Raw genomic sequence first — 22734 nt, 5'->3', positions numbered from 1 at the left:
ATCAATGGTAGGATACTACGTCAGCGCGCACCTTCTGAATGCTCCCACTTGGACCATTATTTCGTCGATTCGAAGGTAAAATACCATTTTATTTTAAAACGTAAGAGTATCAAAAAATCATGTAGCGCACTAAATAAATGGCTATAGTACTTGAGATAATTGTAAAATAAGTTTATAGACGCATTGCCTGGTTGAGGCCTGAAAACGGGATAATTGTTTTTCTCTGAATGCTCCCACTCGGACTTTTCCCGAAACATATAAGAAATAAGGTTGACGAAAAATGGTCCAAGTGGGAGCATTCAGCAGGTGTTCGATGACGTAATATCCTACCATTGTATATACTTTTATTATAAACAGACGCGTTAACTGGTTTCAAGCGCATCCGTTGGTTACGGGCAGAGCAGCTGTTGGTAAGTTTTTATCCTACAATGGATTACTGCTCAATGTATCATAGAAAATTATGTCTATAGAAAGAGACAAAAAAGAAGAACATATCTCGGTAATAAGGTATAAAACTGACATTTGTGTAGTGTAATTAGTTCTACCTGCATCAAGCTGTCCTGCTAGCTACATGTTAACAGGTGTGGTATTATCGGTGTTTATATCTTTGTGAAGTGTTACATAACAACTGTTCGGTCACAGTTATCTCGTAGAAACTATAAGTTTAAATTATATGCATATTGACTAACTGTAAACAAATGTGTTGATGTATTTAGACCTGTTTTATGTGGGAGGGTAGCTTTAAGGCTTTTAGTTTTACTAATTGTTTTAAAGAAAGGTTTTAGGTATTGCAATAGGCATTTGGTCCATTGCTGTTTCTATCCAAATACATTGGCCATTATATTTTATTTCTGAATGGATGGTCTTTATATTTGGACAAGACTAGAGTTAACTATCACTCATTAAAGTTGACCTTCAATTACAAATTTATAATTTTTGCTTAACGTTTGCTTTATTTGGCTAGAACTTTTATAAGCCAGTTTGAAAAAAGGTAATATTAAAGGAACGCTCCTGTCGGCGGGAGGTGCCCACTTGTCCTGAGCACATCTCCTACATGCATGGAGAGTAAGATGAAACTATTATATAGAAATGTTCACAACTATAAAAAGCTGTGTCGCGGGCATGAACAAGGTATCATGGTCAAAGGTTAAGGTGGTCGGTCACACAGAGGTCATTAAAATGGTTTTCCAGAGCAAAACTGCTACATGCATAGAGGGATTTCATACTTTGCACAAATGTTCACCACTGTGCAGTGGAGTGTTGCGCACAATTTGAGATCCCAGAAGCTAAAGTCAATATCACATATAGGGGTCAAAGTTTTAAAAAAATATTACGATGTGTATAGGGACCATTTATTTATCACAAAAATAGTCATTATCGTGACAACATGTGTGACACTAATTTAGGTCAATATATACAAGGTCAAGGTCACTGAAGTTGATGAAATACCCAGATTTTGTGGAAATCATATCTCCTACACGCCTTAAGGGGTGTATTGAAACATCATAGAAATGTTCACTTCTATAAGAAGCAATGACGTGCCCAAGAATCAGGTCTATAGGTCAAAGGTCAAGAACACACATAGAGGTCATTGAATAAGGATTGTCCGGAGTAAAATTTCTACATGCATACAGGGACTTTAATTTAACTTGGCAGAAATGTTCACCGTTGTGAGGCGCAAAATTCAGGCTAAGGTCAAGGTCACTCATAGGGGTAAAATTTGAGTTAAAAATGAAGATGTGTTTAGGAACCATTAAGTCATCATTTACTTATTGAGAGATTGAAACACAGTGGTCATTCTCATCACTACCGCTATGGCACTTGTATTTTATGTCCATTTATTCAAGGTGTATGTCACTCAAGATGATCAAATATCTGGATTTTGTCTGGAGCATATCTCTTATACGCATGGAAGAAATTGTATGATGCTAAATATAAATGTTCACCACCATGAAATGTATTGCTTCATTTATTATTCAGTTTAAACGTCAATGTCACACTCAGAGCTAATCTAATTGCTATGCATATTTTTAATGCCTACATGTCCTTCAAAAGCTCAACAGTTCACGTATATTTAAAGGGGCACACATTTCATTGTTTTTGGTTTTTGACACAATTAAGATGAACACAGACTTTTTATCAATCTGGTCATATTTTTTCTTCCCAGGTACGATACTCGTGCCTGTGACACAAATGGGCACAAGTTCTTTTCCTCCACCAGTAAAGCTGAGAAATTGCTGTGTGACTTATATAGTGTCGGTGTGACTTTAACTTAAGATAAAAACGTTGACATAAACAGAAGGTCACTGCCTTTTAAAGTTTATCAAGTTACACAACTTTGTTAAATGTGTTCTTGGTCCTGAAATGATTACCTCCTGAGCTGACACTACGCAGTAATCAAGTATGGAATGTGCAAAAGTAGCGCAGAAGAAAAGAAAGAAATGGATGAGTATCCACGGTTGCTGAGATATGATTTTTTAAACTTCATTAAGCAGGGTTCGTAGACATTGTCGTACGTAAGAATATTATTCTTAAAATGAAATGAGAATGTTCTTATTTTTAGTTAGACATTTTCGGCATTGCTGATACCGTTGCCTTCCTACAATTTTAAGGTTGGTAAAATATTATATTTGTAATTCCTAAATGGATTACCTTCATACTTGGATACAACAAACCTTTTGACAAGACGGCCAAGTTAAATTACATTGACCTTCAATGCCATATGTTTCAATTTTGCTTTATTTAACTTAATATATACATGTTAATAATTTACAATTTAAGCAGAAAGGAATTGGACCGAGAGCTACAAAAGCTCATGGTAGTCCTCTCCTTTAACAAAAGCAATATGTTTTTATAATACATGGCTTATCATAATTTTAATTAAACCCTATAAAGAAAAAAACGAAGAAAGAATAAAAAAAAATACAAATACATGAGTGTATGCAATTGAAAGACAGTAATAAAGAGAAAGATGGAGAAAAGAGGAGTTTGCGGATGTTCTCTGTTATTTAACACACATGAATATTGTAAGTAAACAGAGTAAAATGTCCCGGAACAAATTTTATTCTGCTGGTTTATGTAGGGTTTTCTCTGTTAAGCAATGATTTCCGGCATAAGACATGCCCTATTAGGGTGATTTACTGCCATATTTATTTCATACAATCATTTTGGAATATTATTAATTTTAAAAATTCAGACGATATTTTTGCAAGAGATATATAGCTTTATACACTTTTAACTGAATACACATAGGGACGAGAACATCATCGCGAAACAAAATCTAGAAACAATGACCTACCATGTACCAAAACAGATTTCACCAACACCGGCAACGCCAAGCACAAGCACAGGACGAGTATCTTATGTATAACTTCAACAATGAACAAATTGTGTCCACAGTATATATGGGCTATTCACTAGCAAATTGAAATCAGACTCTAACGCATTGGCATGTAGCCAAATCGATCATTTTTTAGCAATTTCCTTTTTTTCTTTCACAATACAGAACATTTATCGGTTACATACGATATATTGAGATAGTCATTAAAGATGGAATAAGAGATTTCTTTTAAGACAAAGATAATAACGATAATAATTCAATTATATCGTTCCAAAGTTGTAAAATTATTAATGACAGACCTTTTTTTAAAATAACATTAGAAAAAGATTTATTTGCAGAACTTATTAATTTACAATATTATAGAACTTTTTAACATAAAGGAGAAATTCCAATATAACATTGATACTTATCAATGCAAGGGAAACAACTCCTACTATTTTGAAATTGATATCCAATTAAGAGTTGAACCTCGTGTCATGAACACTGTATGTATTTATATCATAACGAAAGAAAAAGACCAAAGGTCATTCAATAGCTAGAATTTTTATTTTAATTGTCTTGATGAAGGTCATAAATTTACCGAAACAAGTAAACAATATTGTAATTTTGCCCTGGTGATGACGTGTATAACTCTTTATTTTGAACGTGCATTGGTTGATTTACCTAACTTTGTTACATATGAAAGGATTGTTCGACATAATACGGCTATCGTTTATTTCATAGGTCGGTCCCAAAAGATCCATGTTTAAAAAATGTGATATATTCTGGTATTTTGCGCATTTGTCTTTTAGTTGTGAACTTGAAAAGAGGTTGAACTAGATCTACATGTATGTAGATGTTCTATAATAATGATATTTATAACTTAGCACGATATTATATTAAAATGTATAAATGTTCTCGAAAATTCATTTATTCGCTGTAAAAACTGAACCCGAAACAAATGCACGTGACAATATTGAACAAATCGAAGGGCCAATTTATTGACGTAATAATTTTGAAGTCACCGTCTTCACACCAACACCGAGGAAAGCAGATTTATTAAACAAATAAATAAAGACATGTGTTAAATTTAATTCACGGAGCTTCGTTTTGAAGGTCCACACCGCCTCAACTCATATTTTGTATTCAAAATTTTATTTTAACATGAAAAATGCATATGTACGTGCGAAATGTGCATGATGGTCGAATTTATTCATGCTATTGTCTCAGTAAGAATAAGTATCGTTGTTAAAGTTGCAATGTGTTAAATTTATTGATATTGAGACGTGGGCGCGGATGGCGCGGATGGAGCAAAGACTAGATTCTAGTTGTACAAGCGGCTGACTTTACTGGACTAGTTAAATTATTTCTTGGCAAAGTCAGGCGTTGATATCTCCCTGGTAGCGGGAAGACTGAATTCATTTAAGACTCTCCTCTGGTAGCGGGTGAGTGCACGTCACGATCGACCGAGCCGACCAGAAAATAATATACAGTATTTGATTCTCAACAAGTAAATTTATTTAAGGAGTGAATAACAATTAATAAAATTCAATCAACAATAATGTAACTATTTAACAGTATATTAACTGCCTCAGCTGTCAGACCTCTGAAGATTGTTCAGATTTATGCAAAAAATCTCATCCGGATGAAAAAAAATATAATGTTAAACCGGTTTTAATTTCAAATGTGTTCAATTTTACTTCACGAATACATGGAGGCACGCAAAATCGCGATGAGGACACTGTTGTTTTTCCCACTGTAAAGGTTTGAAATTATCAAATACGACGTTAATTTAATTCTATTCTGCAGTCTTCACAATAAATGCCTATGTTGTGTCCTTTTTTTCGTTGATTAATTGGAATGAAGTTTCTTTTTTTCATATGAGCTATAAATTTCTTTTACCTTTTGCCACGATTTGACAAAATAGGCGTGTAGGACTGTTAGTAGAAATGATAATATGCGGGATATATCAATCTCAATATCAATTCATTCGTTAGTCCTTTCACAAGATTGACTTGTTGTTTAATTATCCCAATTAAGGTTTTAAAAAATTTCAAAATGTAATTATTCAACCTTTATTATGAAAAAGTTTTGTAATATATACATTTTGTTACAAATACATTCAAGATAAAAAGTCCGACGTTAAAATATTAAGCAATGACTCGAGGAATAAATAAGTCAACTTACAAACTTATTAATTTGATGAACAAAAGTAGTTTAGCTATGCATTTTTCATTTGCTTCTTGGTTTACTAAAAGAATTCTATTTCTTAACTTAGCAAAAACTCGCATTTATAAACATATATCTTGTCATTATCACCACCAACAATAAGTCTACATCTTTCTCTGTCGAAACACATAGAACGCGGAACTAAATCATATAATGGCATGCTTTCTACAGCCCAATGCTTATCCAGCTGATGAAGATATTTTGTTTCATCTAATACAAGAATAATACCTTCACAAGCAATACATATATCACGTATGATATAGTATTCAAATTGTGAACTGAATAAATGAGTTCCATTGGCATCTATTGTAGTTAGACCTGTATCAGTACTTAAGTAGATTCGCTCACCATTGTCACTTATAGCAATTGAGGGACTGTCGATTATCCTCGGATAATGATAGAGAACTTGTTTTTGTTTACAGTTTTTGTCATATTTGTAAATTGTGTCTCCACTGCTAACATAGAGTGTGTCACCGTGACAAACTAGACCGAGACATTCATGATCTAGCTTCACCAATTGTCTTAGGTTTATTTTACCTGACACATTCACGTACTGTATGGTATTGCCTCTTAAACCAGCAACAGCTGTATCGTTGCCTATATAACATACAGAATAGGGATTTTCAGGTACATCACAGTAGCTTATTACCTTGTACGAACTGTTCAATTTCTTCAGTCTTTTATTTTCGTAATCGGCAAGGAGAACTTCATTATTAGAAAGCATGCACATACTAGAGATATAACGCATAAATTGATCATTGTTATCTCCATGTATCAAATTCTTATTTATCATAACGTTATAAGTTCCTTTTAGACTTTTGATGTTGAAACGACGTTTCTGTTCAACGTAAGGCCTTTCAGATGTAACTTGTTTTATTCCAAGACATTTGCTGTATAAATAGAAAATCAATAATTAATTTGACACAATGTCAATTTGTGATTATGAATGCAAAAATAGATCACAAACAAAAATATCGATAAACGCAAGCTTTACAATCATCTAGCATAGTGCAGAAAGTTCTATGGACTTTAACACTAGTTTTAATGACATGACTTTAATTATAGACATTTAACAACATGGCTCACATTTCAATATGACGCCTGTGTATATACGTTGTGTATTTATGGTGTATATGTAAACTGTTTTTTCATTGTAATTATGTACTTCAGCTGAGACCCACTTGGAAGATTGAAAACCGAATGTGTAAGCCACCTTAAATAAAGTCGTTACTTACTTACTAACAAACAACGGATTAATTTCAAATTGAATTAACTATGAACAATAACTATTAATGCAATATGTATTTAAAGGGCGTGTACGTTAAGGTTTGAACAAAGACAATACCTATGGAAGGGAATATTCGCCAATATATTTAATATGCCTTGTGACATTACAACTGCAATTTTCTAATGATTTTTATTTAAATTGCTATCCGAATATCATTGTTGTTTCCTGATTAAGTTATTTATATCTAATTATTATAATAGATGGCTCATTGTCGCCTTTTACAGTGATTTGAGCGGCATTGGTGCGTAAATCGAGCGTGAGTATCGAGCGTAAATGGGTTCATAATTATTATGTATCCGTCATTACTGGAAAGAATAAATGCAATCTGTTCCATATTATGAATGCATATATAACCAAGTTTATTAAACAATAAGAGTGCAAAAAATTTTAAATGTACATTTGAAAACATGTACCCGAGATTAACAAACGACAATGTGATAGTGCGATGGCGACAGTGCGATAATGCGACAATGCGATGGCGACAATGTGATAATGCGATGACGACAGTGCGACAATGCGATGGCGACAATAAGATAGTGCGATAGTACTATCACGTTGTCGCCATCGCGCTAACGCATTGTCGTCATCGCACCTTCGTATTGTCGTCATCGCACTATCGCACTGTCGCATTGTAACCCTTTGGATTATTTAGTGTTTTTACATGATAGAATATGGGAAAATATTTTTAATTTGTCAATAGATTTCTTTTTACTTCCTTTTTGGGGTTTGTTGGGTTTTTTGTTGTTTTTTTTTTATTATGAAAACGTCTGAATCAAATTATAAATTGATAAAAGTAACATTTTACAATTGTTAAAGGGTTACATATAACATACACGGAACATGTTATAAATTCTTTTATGTACAACTTTAAAAAAAGATTAGTGATTTCAGATGAAAATGGTAAAAAATATTTAATTGGTCAGTAGTACACAGAGGATTTTCAATTTTTCCCTATAAATACAGTATTTACTTTTATCGAGTGGTAGGAAAAAAAATAGTTTATGATTTGCGTATTTTTTTTATACATTTATCTCTTTTTGACATTACAATTTGAAATACTTGCCCTACAATTTAGTATATTGGCTGTATTTAGAGCAAAAAGTTGTTCGGCAAGACACAAGTGAAAATACGGAAAATATGTTTCACTGCAATGAAGAATAAATTTTCAAAGTGAAAATACAGAAAATAAAAATACGTATTTTATTTCTAATAAGTAAGTGTTGTTATCGATAAATCAAAATATAATTCATTAACAAATCTAAATGGTCAAAATTGTTCATTTTGAAAATACTGCTAAACTCAATTAAGTAATATCTATTAGACTTTTACTTGGTCATCATTGGTTTTATTAATGTTTTATATTTACTAACATTGTTAAAAAATAAGAACTTTAGGTCTAAATTCATAACATAATTTCTTCTATATATATATATCTAACATAACGGGTAAGCAATTTTCACGATAAGATTAACTTAACAGCAAATCCTACTATAAGTTCAACTGGTCAGCACAACATATAATGTTTTCTCTAAATATCTAATATAAGTGGTCAACAGCTTCTCCTTTATGTTTTATTTGCCAGCAGATTCTACTTCACGTACATTTAGCTGTTCCTCTTATTTCCGCATGACGTACAGTACATTATATTGCTATCAATATAGTATAAGCAAAAAAAAAACAACACACACTTAAGCAATTTCGTTTATATTTTAGTTACTCAGCAGTGAATTTATGTGTTTGCGAGGTGTAGAATTTGTTATTTTTACTGGCATTACAATACAAGTACGATATTCAAGGCTTAATTACATATTTCTCTTTATATCTAATTGGTCAGCAGTTTTTACTGGTTCACAGATTCTACTACATGTATATGTTTAACTGGTCGGCAGATTCTGCTTTACAAGTGTACGTTTAACTGGTCAGTATAGTACACACTTCGTTTAATCTGCTGATAATATAGTATTAGAAGAAAATATGGCATAAACCACAAAGCAATTTCAAGATGTAATATTTACTATCATTAAAAAATGAATAGGTATTTCACGGCAAATATCTCTTTTCTCTATACATCAGCAGTGTCTTAGTGTTGAGTTAAAATCACGTTGGCTATATATAAAACAGGTGGACACAGAATCTAATATATCTTAACTAGCCAGCAATACTTTTCTATCGACTAATATTTATTTACTATCTTTAAGAAATATAAGAGCACTAGGTTCACCAAGTAACAAAACCGGCCCCATGTTAGGTATTAATGAAAACCTAAAGGTTATAGTACAAAGAGCGTCAATTTGGTAGTTAGTTGGTAGTTGCCAACTACCTACCTATAGTTGGTACTTGGCTATTCGTTATCCAGCAGATAGTCTGTAATTCGAATTTTGCATGTTTTCCCTCAAAAAGCAGAAAGTACTTTTCCGGAATAAATATAATGGATAAATAGCAAGATAGATGTGTTATTCAACATTGAAATACCTTGTCTCACTATGCCCACCAGGAAAATCAGTTGGTTATAGTAGAATTCGAATATGCTGACTGTGAAAATTGCTGACAACTTATATTAGATATTTATAGAAAAAGATTATTTTGTGCTGACCCTTTAAACTTATAGAAGGATCTGCTGTTAAGTTAATCTTAAAGTGAATATTGCTGACCCGTTATATAGAAAAAATGTGTTGACGTAAATTTCTCGTTATCTTTTTTTAACAATGTTAGTAATATAACAAATTCTATATCTTACAAAACAATAAAACCACTGATGACCAATCACAATTTAATAGGTATTACTTAAGTGATTTTTGCAGTGTTTTATAGTGACCAGTGCTTACAAATTAGTTTATTAAGGAACTATCTTTGTATTTGTCGAGAAAACTTATGTACTACTGACCAGTTAAATCTAAGGAATATTTTCATTATGTATTTTTCAAAGACATTTCAAATTTGCATAATTATCATTACCATTTTCCATTACAAAATTTTAGTTTTACATATTTTTGTAATATGATTTATGAATAAAATTATAAGTCTTTCTATATAAATGATTATCAATTATCTTTTTATTTTTGCATCTTTTAAATGTTAACATAGCCTCATTTTCATCTGAACTTTTTATTAATTTATAGCTTCATTTTCAGTATACAAAAAGAAAAAGGAAACAACTAAATAAAAAATGTCCCCATATTCTATCATGTTAAACACTATATAATCAAGAGGGCGACAATGCGACAGTGCGATGACGCGATAACGACAGAACGATAATGAGACAGTGCGATAACGCGATGATGACAGTGCGATAACGCGATGGCGACAGAACAATACCGTGACGGCGACAACGCGATAGTACTATCAATATCGTATTGTCGCCATTGCATTATCGCACTGTCGTCATCGCATTTTCAATTTGTTGGTAAATAGTAAATACATTGCTTTAATTCTTGTATTTGGCTTTAAGGAACGAACCATTGCAGAGAATGTCACACCTACGTCATGGTAAGAATTGGATATCTTATTATTTTCATCTCCAAAATAAAATCTAAAATCACTGGTTAACCAAGCATCAAAAATTACTATTTTAATTTAATTTGTTACCTTTAGATGCCAGTTATTACAGTTATCATTAAAATTGTTCATGCAAATTTGGAGATAGTCAGCGGTGTTCGATAACAGAATAGTGTCGTTTGTACATTGTATAAAGAATATTTGAAAGAAGTATTTATTTCATAAAGTAAGATCGTCGTGATCCAAAAATTCCACTATTCTGTAATAAAAGTTTGGAGATCATTTAAGTACATGACAAAAAGGACACCTGGAGACAAATTTACCCCTCTTTCGGAAATAAACGACGCCGATACAGCTCAATTATGTAAAATAAACGGTACATATTCATAATAACAGTTACTATGAAAACTTTAACATTTATACAATTTTTGAGCAATTTATACCGACCCTCCTTACTTTATCAAAAGCTTGAGTGAAATCTACAAAAACACAGGAAAGTCTCTTTATTTTACTTTTTAAGCATGTCAGTAAGAGCTAGAGTATAGTGTAAATAAGTGATCAGCGCAAGGAAAACAGCTTGATTTCCATGTATAATATGAATATAATTAAACGCATGTATATAATAATTCACTACTCCACAGTGTAATACGCGCTGAAGTATGGTCATAGAGGCACTCGGTAATCGACATCGCTAAAAATGGCGCTTTATTTACGTGAATTAAATTATCGGGTATTTAACTAATAAGACGTTTACTTATGGTTCAAATTGACTATCGTAGATTGCCCTAAATTCGCCCCTGTTCACACCTTTACTTTATTTTTCAGTAGATCTAAATAACAAATGTCCATTAAGGTGGCGTTGTATTCCGATCACAATAAGCTGACGCTTCACGGAAATAGTCAAGAAATTTTCATTGATTTAAAAATATTCATCCGCGAAAATACAAATAGTATGAACGAAAAAAGCTTGCGCCCTTACTTACATAAGGTATATTTCTGGATTAATCATACACATTTTTCACTTTTATATTATATCCATTTCGTTTATAATCGTATGTACTGTTATTGAGAAAAAAACTAGTTCCACGCTCAATTTAAATTAATTTTTGTTATGGATTCATTTTTAAAGCGCGCAGAAATATGGGTTGCATATGCCAAAAAACTGGCGTGTAAAAATATGGCAGCTATTATAAACAAATGTATGAACAAAATGTTTGTTCCTATAATTCTGTAAGTTTAAGTTTCGTGTTTATATAGAAGCATATGTTCAAATGGTCAGCACCCATCCCTGCTATCAATTGCCAGTTTGTTAAACAGAGTGACAGACAAATTTGTTGATATTGACTGTCGGTTTATTAGAAATGGCGACAACCAAGATAAACGACAATATTTAAACGTAGATATTAACGACGTTTATACTTGGATGCTTCCCGCCATTTTGCGATGAAAGTCACTATTGGTCTGCGGTCCTGATGACATTTTAGACATTATCAGGTCATTATTGCACAATGCGAGCAGCAATTATTTATTGTCCTCTAAGAAATCCGTTGAACAAAAACGACGTGAAATGATAGTTACTTTCATACGTTGTACGAGTAATCAGCCCTGTTAAAGAAGAGCCAATTTTGACTAAAAGATATTAATATTCAATGATGATGAACATGCAATAATAGTTTGCATGTTTACAAAATAGAATGACTATGATCAGTTTCAAGAAAGTAGTATGTATAACAAAAGGTTTATGCTTGCAAGTTAAAAAAAGAAAGAAACGCAATGTCTATTTTAAAATTCATTATCACATAAACCGCGGCGCAGAAGTGTAATAAAACCATTTAATAATCAAAGGGCCGCAAGCTCTGTGGTATTTTCTGAACTTTGCAATCTAAATCGTACTGTATATCTCTATGTAATTTTCTGTATAAGTTTATTTTTATATACTATAATTCATCTTACAGGGCACCGAGTTGCAGCGACTGCGTTTAGATTGTTTACTATAATTACACTTTGATTTTGGTACAAACGAAATTTTGCATGACTAGAGTTGCATGTTCATTTTTTATGACAGTCACACTTTATCCATGCATAACGTGGCTACTTTCTGTAAAAGACACTTACATAAAGTTGCCTCGACTGTGATTTGAACCCTAGACCTCTCACACCCTAAACGAGCGCGTTACCCCTGCCCCACGGGAAAAATATACGAAATATGCCTGAATAAAATCAAATAATTCTAAATTTAAAATTTCAATTTCGGGTTTATAATCCTTATAAATTTCGAGGTATGTAGTTCACGATAAACCTGTTAAATAACTTAGCGAAAATATTCTCGCCTGTATATAATCTACTGCTCGACTAGTCTGTAGGTCTGTCCCCTTATACTTCGTTATACTACTTTACGTAGTAAATGTAGGCAGGGAACCAGACTACTGCTCGATATTTGTACTACGCTCTTAAGTATTCGGTAATCGACATCGATAAGAATAGCATTTTCATTGATTAAAATGATATTCATCCGCGTAATTTGTGATTGTGCATTTATTGACAATTCTATAATCCAACCTACTTTTAAACTTTGAATGCGTTGTAATTTGTTGGATACTTGTAACGAAATAAAAATATTTCTTTCTTTTACATTGCTAGTTGTTGTTAGGTTTGTCGTGAAATTTTGTGCCAGAGATTGAATGCCAACATTGTATTTCCTGATCTGCGATCAGAAATTACAAAAACGATACTACCCTAGTGTGATAAAACACGTTGACGTGACCTTATTTGCACTGTATATAAACAAAGCGTTAAAGCACGCTAATGTTAGCGTAACACTTAAGGTGCGTCAATGGAAAAATGACTATTTTCTTACTTTATGTATGTGACAAAGATAAATTTTCTTGTAAATTCAATACTACATTTATTGGACCAGCAAACGGCTCGCATCAAGTTTAATATTATATGAATCTTACACTGGCTCCCGGTACAGACCGAAATATCTAGCTCGAGGGTAACTGTTTACGGTGGTAACGAAGCTCTGTCGAGTTTGATTCTTTTTTTATTGCATATTACATATCAATTATTTTCAGAACAGAAGTTATGAAAACTGATATTCTCATTATCCACTTATTTCTTATAGTAGCGTATGAACTTACAACTTCATTCACAACGGTAAAATGATGTCATCCTAAAACGCAACTCATACATAAAAGGCGCGAGACAATGACGTCATTTAAAGCAAGCGACTTGTCCTACATGGGGGTTTTTGTAGCGTCGGTGTAAATAGTAGATTATACTGTCTTGATATGCAAGAATAAACCAACACTCTGACATTCAATGAGAAATAAATTGTACATTCTCCAGACAAAAAAATATTTGAAACAATTATCATGATTTTCATATTCACATAATAGCTGATAATACGAATTAAGATAATAAAAACCGATTAAAATTTTATCGTACGGCTTGTATTATTCTTAATTCATATACGAAAAGTGTCATATTAAAGACAAACTGGCGGATACTCTCTTCAATAAGTATTACTCTGTTAAGTATTTAATAAATAAAAGAAACTATTAAATAAAAAAAGTAATTCGAAGCCATATAGAATCTCAGTGTAGTCCAAATGCGATTTCGGCCAATTGCTATAACAAGAAGACTTATTATTCTGCCAACATTCGAATTTATCAAATGTGATGACTATATAAAAAGAGAAATAAAAGTGGTATATAAAAATAAAAAATAATTATTTTTGTCAAACTATATATATTGTTCAAATTTGTTAACAAATATTAAAATGTTTCTGACTGATAAGTTATCAGTCATTTTCGCAAGCTTTCAGCTAAAATTCGGGCAAATAAAAGTTGTTTTGTCGTATGAAAGAGATTAAACTATTGCTCAGCCTGACATTTATGTTTATATTAATCATACTTTACCAACAATCGGATAATTAGAAATGTATTAATTATAAATCTATTTCAGAGATAAACAGATCCTTTATAGCAGCTGCAAAGGTATCAGTTTTTTTGTCAAACTATACTTTTTTTCTATTTTTTTTTTTCAAATAATTTAAGAGAAATCAAACTTATATGTTTCTGACAGATAAGTTGTCAGTCATTGTTGCACGCCTTTTAAATTCGTTTGTTTAATATGATACCATTTGTACCATATTAACCACTATAAATAACTGATTGCAAGAAATCTATAATTACCCATGTCTTGATTCCCTGCATGCTGTACATAAAAACGTGTCATGGTCAGGACAATAGAGAGTACATTGTGTATTTTGATGCTCGGCACAAGTCATAGTTCTGGTCACGTCAGTAAAGTCTGAAGACAGTAGATTTACTCTTTCAAATATCTGTACAAAGTTATGTTTTTGTGTTTACAGAATAAAAAAATATCAACGTATGAAGTTTTTCAATACTTCTTACATATCTTAACGATATAGAGCAAAATATGTTTTTAAACTGATTTTGATTTAATCAGTCAATATGCACTGATTGCAAATGCACCGACTGGATCAGAATACACTGTTAAATATAAAAGATAACATATATCATTATTATCCTTATTTTACTTACGCAGACGTTGTTTTGCTTTCTCTATGCCATTTGTTGAGCAATTGGCAATTATGTCATACGATTCAATGTTATATTTCACTTGTAGCCATCGTCTAAGGTCAAACAGTTGTTGTTGAAGTTCGTTACTGATCACAGACTTAAAAAAGTCCTCCATGGCCTTCGAACTGGGGCAGTTGATTTGTATGTCTATTGACGATTGGTCAGTGGTAGAAATATCAACGATACGGCATTTCTTTATGGCCTTGATCAAATTTACGAGGTGATAAACTGGTGTATCAGTTGATTTTTCATCCAAAGGCAAACCAGTATCTTTAATATAGTATCTCATTACTTCATAAACTTGTTGATTCCCTTCAGCACTTTTTTCACCATTTTTAGCTATAACTTTTATCTTTAGATCAAGCAAGAAGTGCTCTGAAAAACATAATATAGAATTAATGCACAGTTTAACGTGCAATGCACGCACAAATAGAGTATAACATGTAGCGCTATTCTCAAATAAGTTACATTTGCGTTTCGTTATTATTTTCCATATAAATGTAACACAGGTTTGCATTGCGCCCTAAGTCATGCATATTAAAAACAATGTGCAAGTTTGCGTAATTATATCTGTAAAACTCATGTTTCCGTCTTCGTTAATATACACCTTTGTGCACAGTTTTTATGCAGGAAACACAAGGAAAAGTTTAAAAAGTGTTGTTTTTTTTACTATGAATTACTGATATATGTATTTCAAATATAGCTAGTTCAACTCACTTAAGTTACATTCTCATTTTAGTCCCCAAACAAGTGAATGTATAAAATATCAATAATGTTCTTAATGTGTTTTCCTTTTGACTTCTTTTCATTGAAAACAGTTGTAAATTCACAGTTTTTAAGTATTTTTCTCATTAAGTACCTTTAAGATTCTGTTGTTTTCCCGCAGATCTTAGAATTTGCATAAGCCGAAGCTCATTCTTTTTATCTGTAATGAAAACACAAGTCGATCAATTATGGAAACTTATGTAAATAATATTCAATTATGCTAAACATAGTATATGCGTGTCCTTTTTTAAGTAACAACAACACTGTTTCTGTTCATAGTTACGAGCCCACTTAATAAGTAAAAGTCTGCAAACCCCGGAATATTTTTGATTATAAGTATAATAACTATAAAGATGTATTGATTATTCTTTTACAAGCAATATTGTTTTGGAATTCTGATGTTCTTTTAATTGTTTTTTTTTTATAGAAATACAAATGTTTTTCTTAACGAAATATTTCTTGTATAACCTCATTTATTTAAATTGTTCATAGTGTCAAATCATCAAACACAGATTTTCTGCAATATGTCTATTCAACTACATTTTCATTTCAAAATCTGATTTTTTTTGTAGCTGCCATTTATTTTTTAAATTCTTTTTCACTTTGTTGCCATTTTTACATTTTGTACGATTATATAAGTATAACATGTGTTAAAAACCGTATGTCAGTTACGTCTAATCAACTATTCAAATCCAAGAGTTCCATCTTTAAAAGGAACCGATTTATAAATTTGTGAAATTTAAAAGAATAAATTTAATTGTTTTCAAACGGACACAGGATTTTTGAAATACACTGTCACATGTATCTCGATAGCACGTACTTTAAGATTCAAATCATGACCCATAGGATAAGCTCTTATTTTATATTCAAATTAAAAGTCAAAGACAAACCTTTTATCTGTTGTTCTATCAGTTGAAGTTTCAGTTCATGCTGAAGAGAAAAAAGTTTAAAATGTTGCATCAGTATATATATTTTTCGAACCATGCACTTATATTGTATAAACACGACGAAGAAAGAACTAAATTTAATTATATTTATTTTGATTATATTAATTTAATGCCTTATTTTCTAACATCCAATAAAATACAAACGGGAAACTGGAAATGTTCGGATACAACCGTCATAATACCTAAGATAGAAGTCAGAAGGTAAGAACCGTTAATGACCAGTAAATTTACATCATAACACTTTTATGTCATTTACATTGTATCTTTTCCATTACACACGAATGTATTGTTAGCCTTGGTGTACTCTTTAAGCTATACACTCAAGCGTGCACGATGGTTAAAAGAGAGACATGTAAAATGACAGGTAAAACGGCACGAGTTTAAGTAATGATTCATATACAATAAAAAGACGAACACCTATTGAACAGTTTTGGTTTTGCCTATATGTCTATATGAAAACTCCCGAAAACGTCCTTAAGCATCGCAGTAGAATCGCAGCGTTTTCAAGACCTTGTTAACTTATTATCCATATTATGAGACTTGAAAATCAGCATTGCCTTACTTTATAGGTCGTAAAATCATTTTATTACATTACTCAATTGCATAAGATATAAGATTTACCTGTTTTCTTGCTGTTTGGTATTTCTCTTCTAATCTAGACATACCATGCTCTCTCAGCTGTCTCACCTCCTGTTCAAGGTTTATCTCAATCTGATTTTGTTGCACCTGAAATTTATGATAGGACTCCGGTCCGTAAACAAATTTAGAGAATTATGTCATAACAAAAATGACAAAATGCATATTGGGCCCTTGAAAGCATAGACGTAATATATAGGTAGGTCTAAATAAACTTTAGATTTACCAGGTTAAATCTTTTTACAACACACTGTCGAGTTGTTAACTTGTAATATGCTTTATTGAACATTTTTTATCCTGTATTCTTGCAATCTTTTTAATACTCAAACAATTGTCTGTGAATATGTGTGAAAAGCCAAAAAGTAACGAGCTCACGTTTGCAAGAGGATACAGAGCGATTCATTAGAACAAATAAAAAGATTGTACTTACTATAATAGTCAATCATGCACTTACTATTATAGGAAATAATGTACTTACTATTATAGTCAATCATGTATTTACACTTTGGACAATAATGTACCTACTAAAAAAGGCAATAAAATGTTTTAACACTTATGCAAGATGACCTGAACGTACTATTTTATTTATATCATACATCTGTTACAAAATAACAAGTAGTAGACAATATAATTTGCTTAACTATAATATGCAACAAATATTACAAATTTGATTAATATATTCTTAATTTAGAGAGACATACGATTTAATCCACAAAAAATCTAATAAAGAACTAATAAAATGTATCCCAAATCGGCTAATCTTGTCTCGTACATTACTCTTATATGTTAATTACCATATCTAGTAAACGTAATGCTTCTTCTACGCCTGGCTCCCCTTTCAAAGGTGTATTACCATGTTTGTCCTTGATTTCTAATACTTCTTTGAACATTATGATAAACATGTTTAGTTGATTTTCAGATAGTTCATAGTTTGGACTGTGAAGAATATCATTCCTTGCTTCCCTTGCCTGCAAAAAGTAACACTTCAGTATCTTAAGTATCATTTTTAATTTGTTGCTAAAATAATTCACTTATAAATTAATCAATTTTAAAACCAATTTGAAAAGACTGTTTTAGACTTGCATAATAAAGGCTAAATATAAACGTGTATATACAATGTTCAATTGAAATTACATACAATAACTAATTACTGTGGTGAAGATATGTACCTTTGTAAACGCATCTACTTTCCCATCGATGATAACTTCTCCAAGCATTATTTCTATATCAATGTTGTTTATACACATACTAAGTAAACCGGCGCAGTCGACCTCTTTAGCTGATCGCTTGCATTTGTAGCCAGTAGTATTAACAAAGCATGTAGCAACACTCCACGCATCACTGCTCCATTTTTGGATATCTGTATTTGTGAGTAATGGATCTTGAAAGCGATGTTTATAAACTATTTGATTGTAAACGTTGCCACAAAATCCCCCGTTTGGACACATTTGTCTTGACTTCTGTTTCTGATCTTTGGTACATAAACATTGATGTTTTCTTTGTCGTGGGCATTGATCTTGTTTATGTGGGAGAAGATTTTCGTCTGTACAAGTGCTGCAGGAATTTCCAAGTTTTTTCATTAGATCATTATGTTGTTTGTGAACAGCCATGTCGGAAAAACCCTCTAAACCTATTTTTAAATATTTTAACGCTAGAGCCCCTCTCATCCAATTTCTGAACAATTCTTGTGTTATCTGTTTTCTGTGGATAAGGTCTGTTTCCACTAAAATAAATTGAAGAAAATTGCACAAATGATTTTCTGGTATCTTGCAAATCGGTATGAAATTAAATGCATTGTTTGCTTTTTAGATTTACCGGCTTTGACCAAAACCAATTGAACTTTTATGTAAAGGACCTGATAGATATTAAAACCAATTATATAAATAGTGTAAAATAAAACGGAGATAACATTCATATATGTTGACCTTGTATTTGAACTGCTGTTTTAGATGAGACATTCCCAAAGTCAACTGTATATTCACCCTCGTCGTGTAGTGTTACATTCATGATCATCAATTTGTGGGTAGTACCATTTGCTTGTATAACCTTTCTACCAGATGATTGTAGAATTTCCCCTTTGTATCGCCAAACAGGTTTCCTCGTAAGTAGGTTCACCTTACACTCTATATCAATGTTTCCATTCTCAGTAATCACAATATTGGCAGGCAAATAAAGGACCACACTTAATGCTTCATCTGTCAAATGAATAAGATAATGATAATTGAATGAATCACACTAAATTTGTAATTGCTTCGATCATTCGACATTGAATCATATATTGCAATTGATAAAAATACATACATATTTTTATTGAAAATAAATCATACATTAATATGATGTATTGTATGAGGCAAACTTTTTTCGTTCGCAATGTGTACTCAAAGATACCAAAAATAAATGTTGTCACAACAAAGTTTTCCTAGCAGGTTGTTATTCACGAAGGTACAAATATTTACGCTTCCAAGTCCTTGTAATCAAAGTAACAAATATTCTTTCGTTACTAATATTCGCCCATGTTACCTGTCATACAATTACATTTCACTTAATCAATTGCTATTTTGATTATTCCTATTCCGATTTTAACTGTTCAGTTACAAATTATAAAAATGTTAGATTGCCAATCAAACTAAAGTTAAAGCCTAATCAAAGATTTCAATGTTATAATTATAACTTTTGCTTACTAGATATTAAAACTTGAAAGTTATAAATAGTAAATGCCATGGTTAGGTGTGATTATATCTTTATCTGTTTCTAAGCATTGAAACAGAACACAGGCATTGTTGTGATAATTCGATTAAAGCGTACCTATAACAGTAAGATCAGCTGTAGTTGAAATATGGCCACATACACATGAATATTGACCTGTATCTTCCAATGATGCACGGGAAATCGCTAACCAATGATTGCCATTCTTGCTCATGACCATTAAATTGTTTGAAATTTCAACCAGCTTGAAATCTTTCCTCCACTTAATATTTTCATCTGTTGGAAGTTTGAGTTTACATGTCAAAATAGCTGAATCATTGATGTAGACACTTTTGTTCTGAAGTTCTTCAGTGAACGCTTGGCCTGAAATATATTGTATTTTGTTGATAAGAGTATAATTCAGCTATATCAAGTTATTGTTTACTATTACCCCTCACTTTTTGGTAATGTTAATTTCCTGTAAGTCACTGGGAGTTATTTGTATAGTCAATGCAAGTGAACTACGTAAATAACAAATTTGCACTGTTACATAGGTAATATTACTTTTTTAGAGTATTAAAACGGGTCACTTGGTTTATTTTCTAAAACAAAATGGCAGCCATTCGTTTTTTTCTCTATTCAACCTCTTATTTTTCGATTTTCACCACGAAGGGCCATTACCAGAATACTTATTGAAAGACAGAAATTTTAGTTGTTTGCATCTTGAAAGTATTTTGCGTCTTAATTCTCTTTTGGTTGAATTATTGAATAGTAAGAAATAAAAATTCGTTTTCTTAAGGTTATTGCATTGGATTTACTATGTAGCAGACGATTAAAGCTGCAAAAAAAATTATCAGTGAAACATGACAGATGGTAGACAGATGTAGAATACCATCGAAATGGAAATGAAACACAGCTTATTGTATGTTTATGACTGGTAGATATATTCAATCACCATTCCCTTAAAGAATAAAAGAAAAATAACGTTTTAAGTCATCTTACAACTTGTAAGGCAAGGACAGTTGAGTTATTGTTAATCTTGATTCAATTGTGTTACAGATAGATTTAGTTGAAGTTTTCAGATCATTGCAGTATTCGTTCGGGGAAATAAAATGAATGACAAATTTGTGAGAAACAGTACAAATATCATCCCTCGTAAAAATACTGTTACCCGATGCGTTATACTGCTCGTGTCATTATCAAATTGACGACGATCTCATATTTTATGATATACTTTGCATATAGCATATTAGTGAATTGTATATCATTTGATTGACCATGCATTGTTTCAGTTTGACTTATGTTGAATACAAATTTAGAATATACACAAATGAATGCTCACCTAATTTTTTGTTTGATCCTGGCTATCTAATTCAATTATATCGTTTTAGCCAAAAATGTACAATATTTGAAAACTTGCATACAAACATGTTCATGAAGTAATGTACTTGGATACAGGATAACCAACCATATGAATACAATTTATTTCATACTGTAACACAAATACTTACCATTGGTCTGGAGCTTTTGGTGGTTCTGTTCGCCAATGATATCATTCTCTGTTACGACATCTACATCAATTGCAATTTTAAGATGAGTTTTGATATCATTTGTCTGTGTTAATTTGTCTATCTGTGTTTCGCTTAATTTCATTGTTTTTGATTCAAATGAAAACATCATACGTTTACAATCAAGATTAGCTTTGTCATCTATGAACGTTATCAACTTGAGTAAATGATCGTGCAATAAATGTTGTTTCTCGTTGTAGGTATTGAATGTTAAAGAGGCACACTCGGTGTATTGTTCAATATCTTGCCTCTGATCATATATACATTGAATGGCTTTAACTTCTGGTTCAGTTAGATCAGATTTAAACAAAACTAATGTCACAGCACATAATTGAAGAGTGTCCCACGTATCAATGTCATCAGTGACATTATCTTCTTGAAATAATTGAAGATACTCTGTTTTGTAATGGGTCTTAATTTTATGTCTATTCTCATTTAGCAAAATACCAATATTTTTTCCACATTTCTTCTCTTCTCTTTTTATAACGGTTTTCAATGCAACTGGAGAAGCTTGTTCCAATAACAATATATGCAACAGGTAGTATTCATGTCCTCTAGTTATATCACAGCTCTGCTGTAGCGTTAATTGAAATATATTTTTCAATTAATGAACTTCAAATTTATATTTGTAAATTTGTGCAACTTCTGTCGCTTAACGACCTTGTTTTAGTCCATTGGCTTACATTTTAAGAAAATATATTAAAATTACTAAAATGATAAATGATTACTGTGATAATTCTGAAATTTGACACAATCAAATATAAAAAAATAGTAAAAAATACGACAATGGCGTTTTGTTCAATCATTATAAAATGATTATACATAAAATATTTAAGTTACAATAAGAAATGTCTTACAATAGTTTAAAACAATATCCCTACGATATTCTATATAATCTGCGAATAAGAAAAAATAACAACAAACAATAAAGTTTACCGATGATGGCAGCTCCATTGTTACTTTCTTTATTTTTTGTCCGCCGGGATGTTTTCCGTTCTACTTCCTATTGTACGGCATACAAAATATTTTCAGAAAGGAAATATAATAATTCATATGTGCTTCATACAATATTTTATAAAAAACAAAATTATTAATACGTTTGTGCTGTGCGTTTTTTGCATACTAGTTAGTATCAATGTTTCACAGATTTAATATAACATTTTGTACACAGTTATAGAAGTTATAACTCGTGAAG

At 31.6% G+C, this 22734-nt stretch overlaps 1 protein-coding gene across 1 annotated transcript; it reads right to left on the bottom strand.

Moving 5' to 3' along the window:
• Positions 1 to 5412: 5412 nt before the first annotated feature.
• Positions 5413 to 22563, bottom strand: LOC132730417 (uncharacterized). The gene is made up of 12 exons (XM_060716337.1): positions 22476 to 22563; positions 21483 to 22110; positions 20092 to 20355; positions 19212 to 19481; positions 18456 to 19009; positions 18081 to 18254; positions 17272 to 17376; positions 16594 to 16633; positions 15798 to 15863; positions 14900 to 15313; positions 14528 to 14645; positions 5413 to 6438 (listed from the first exon to the last, which is right to left on the bottom strand). Exons 1-12 carry the CDS (start codon positions 22491 to 22493, stop codon positions 5589 to 5591), a joined length of 3501 nt encoding a protein of 1166 aa, XP_060572320.1. The 5' UTR covers positions 22494 to 22563; the 3' UTR covers positions 5413 to 5588.
• Positions 22564 to 22734: the final 171 nt, after the last annotated feature.

The sequence above is a fragment of the Ruditapes philippinarum genome, unplaced genomic scaffold, assembly GCF_026571515.1.
Source record: "Ruditapes philippinarum isolate M1 unplaced genomic scaffold, ASM2657151v2 ctg4855_1_1_1_1, whole genome shotgun sequence".
Lineage (NCBI taxonomy): Eukaryota > Metazoa > Mollusca > Bivalvia > Venerida > Veneridae > Ruditapes > Ruditapes philippinarum.
Note: the sequence above shows the minus strand (reverse complement) of the source record. Positions and strands in the feature narration are given on the sequence as shown.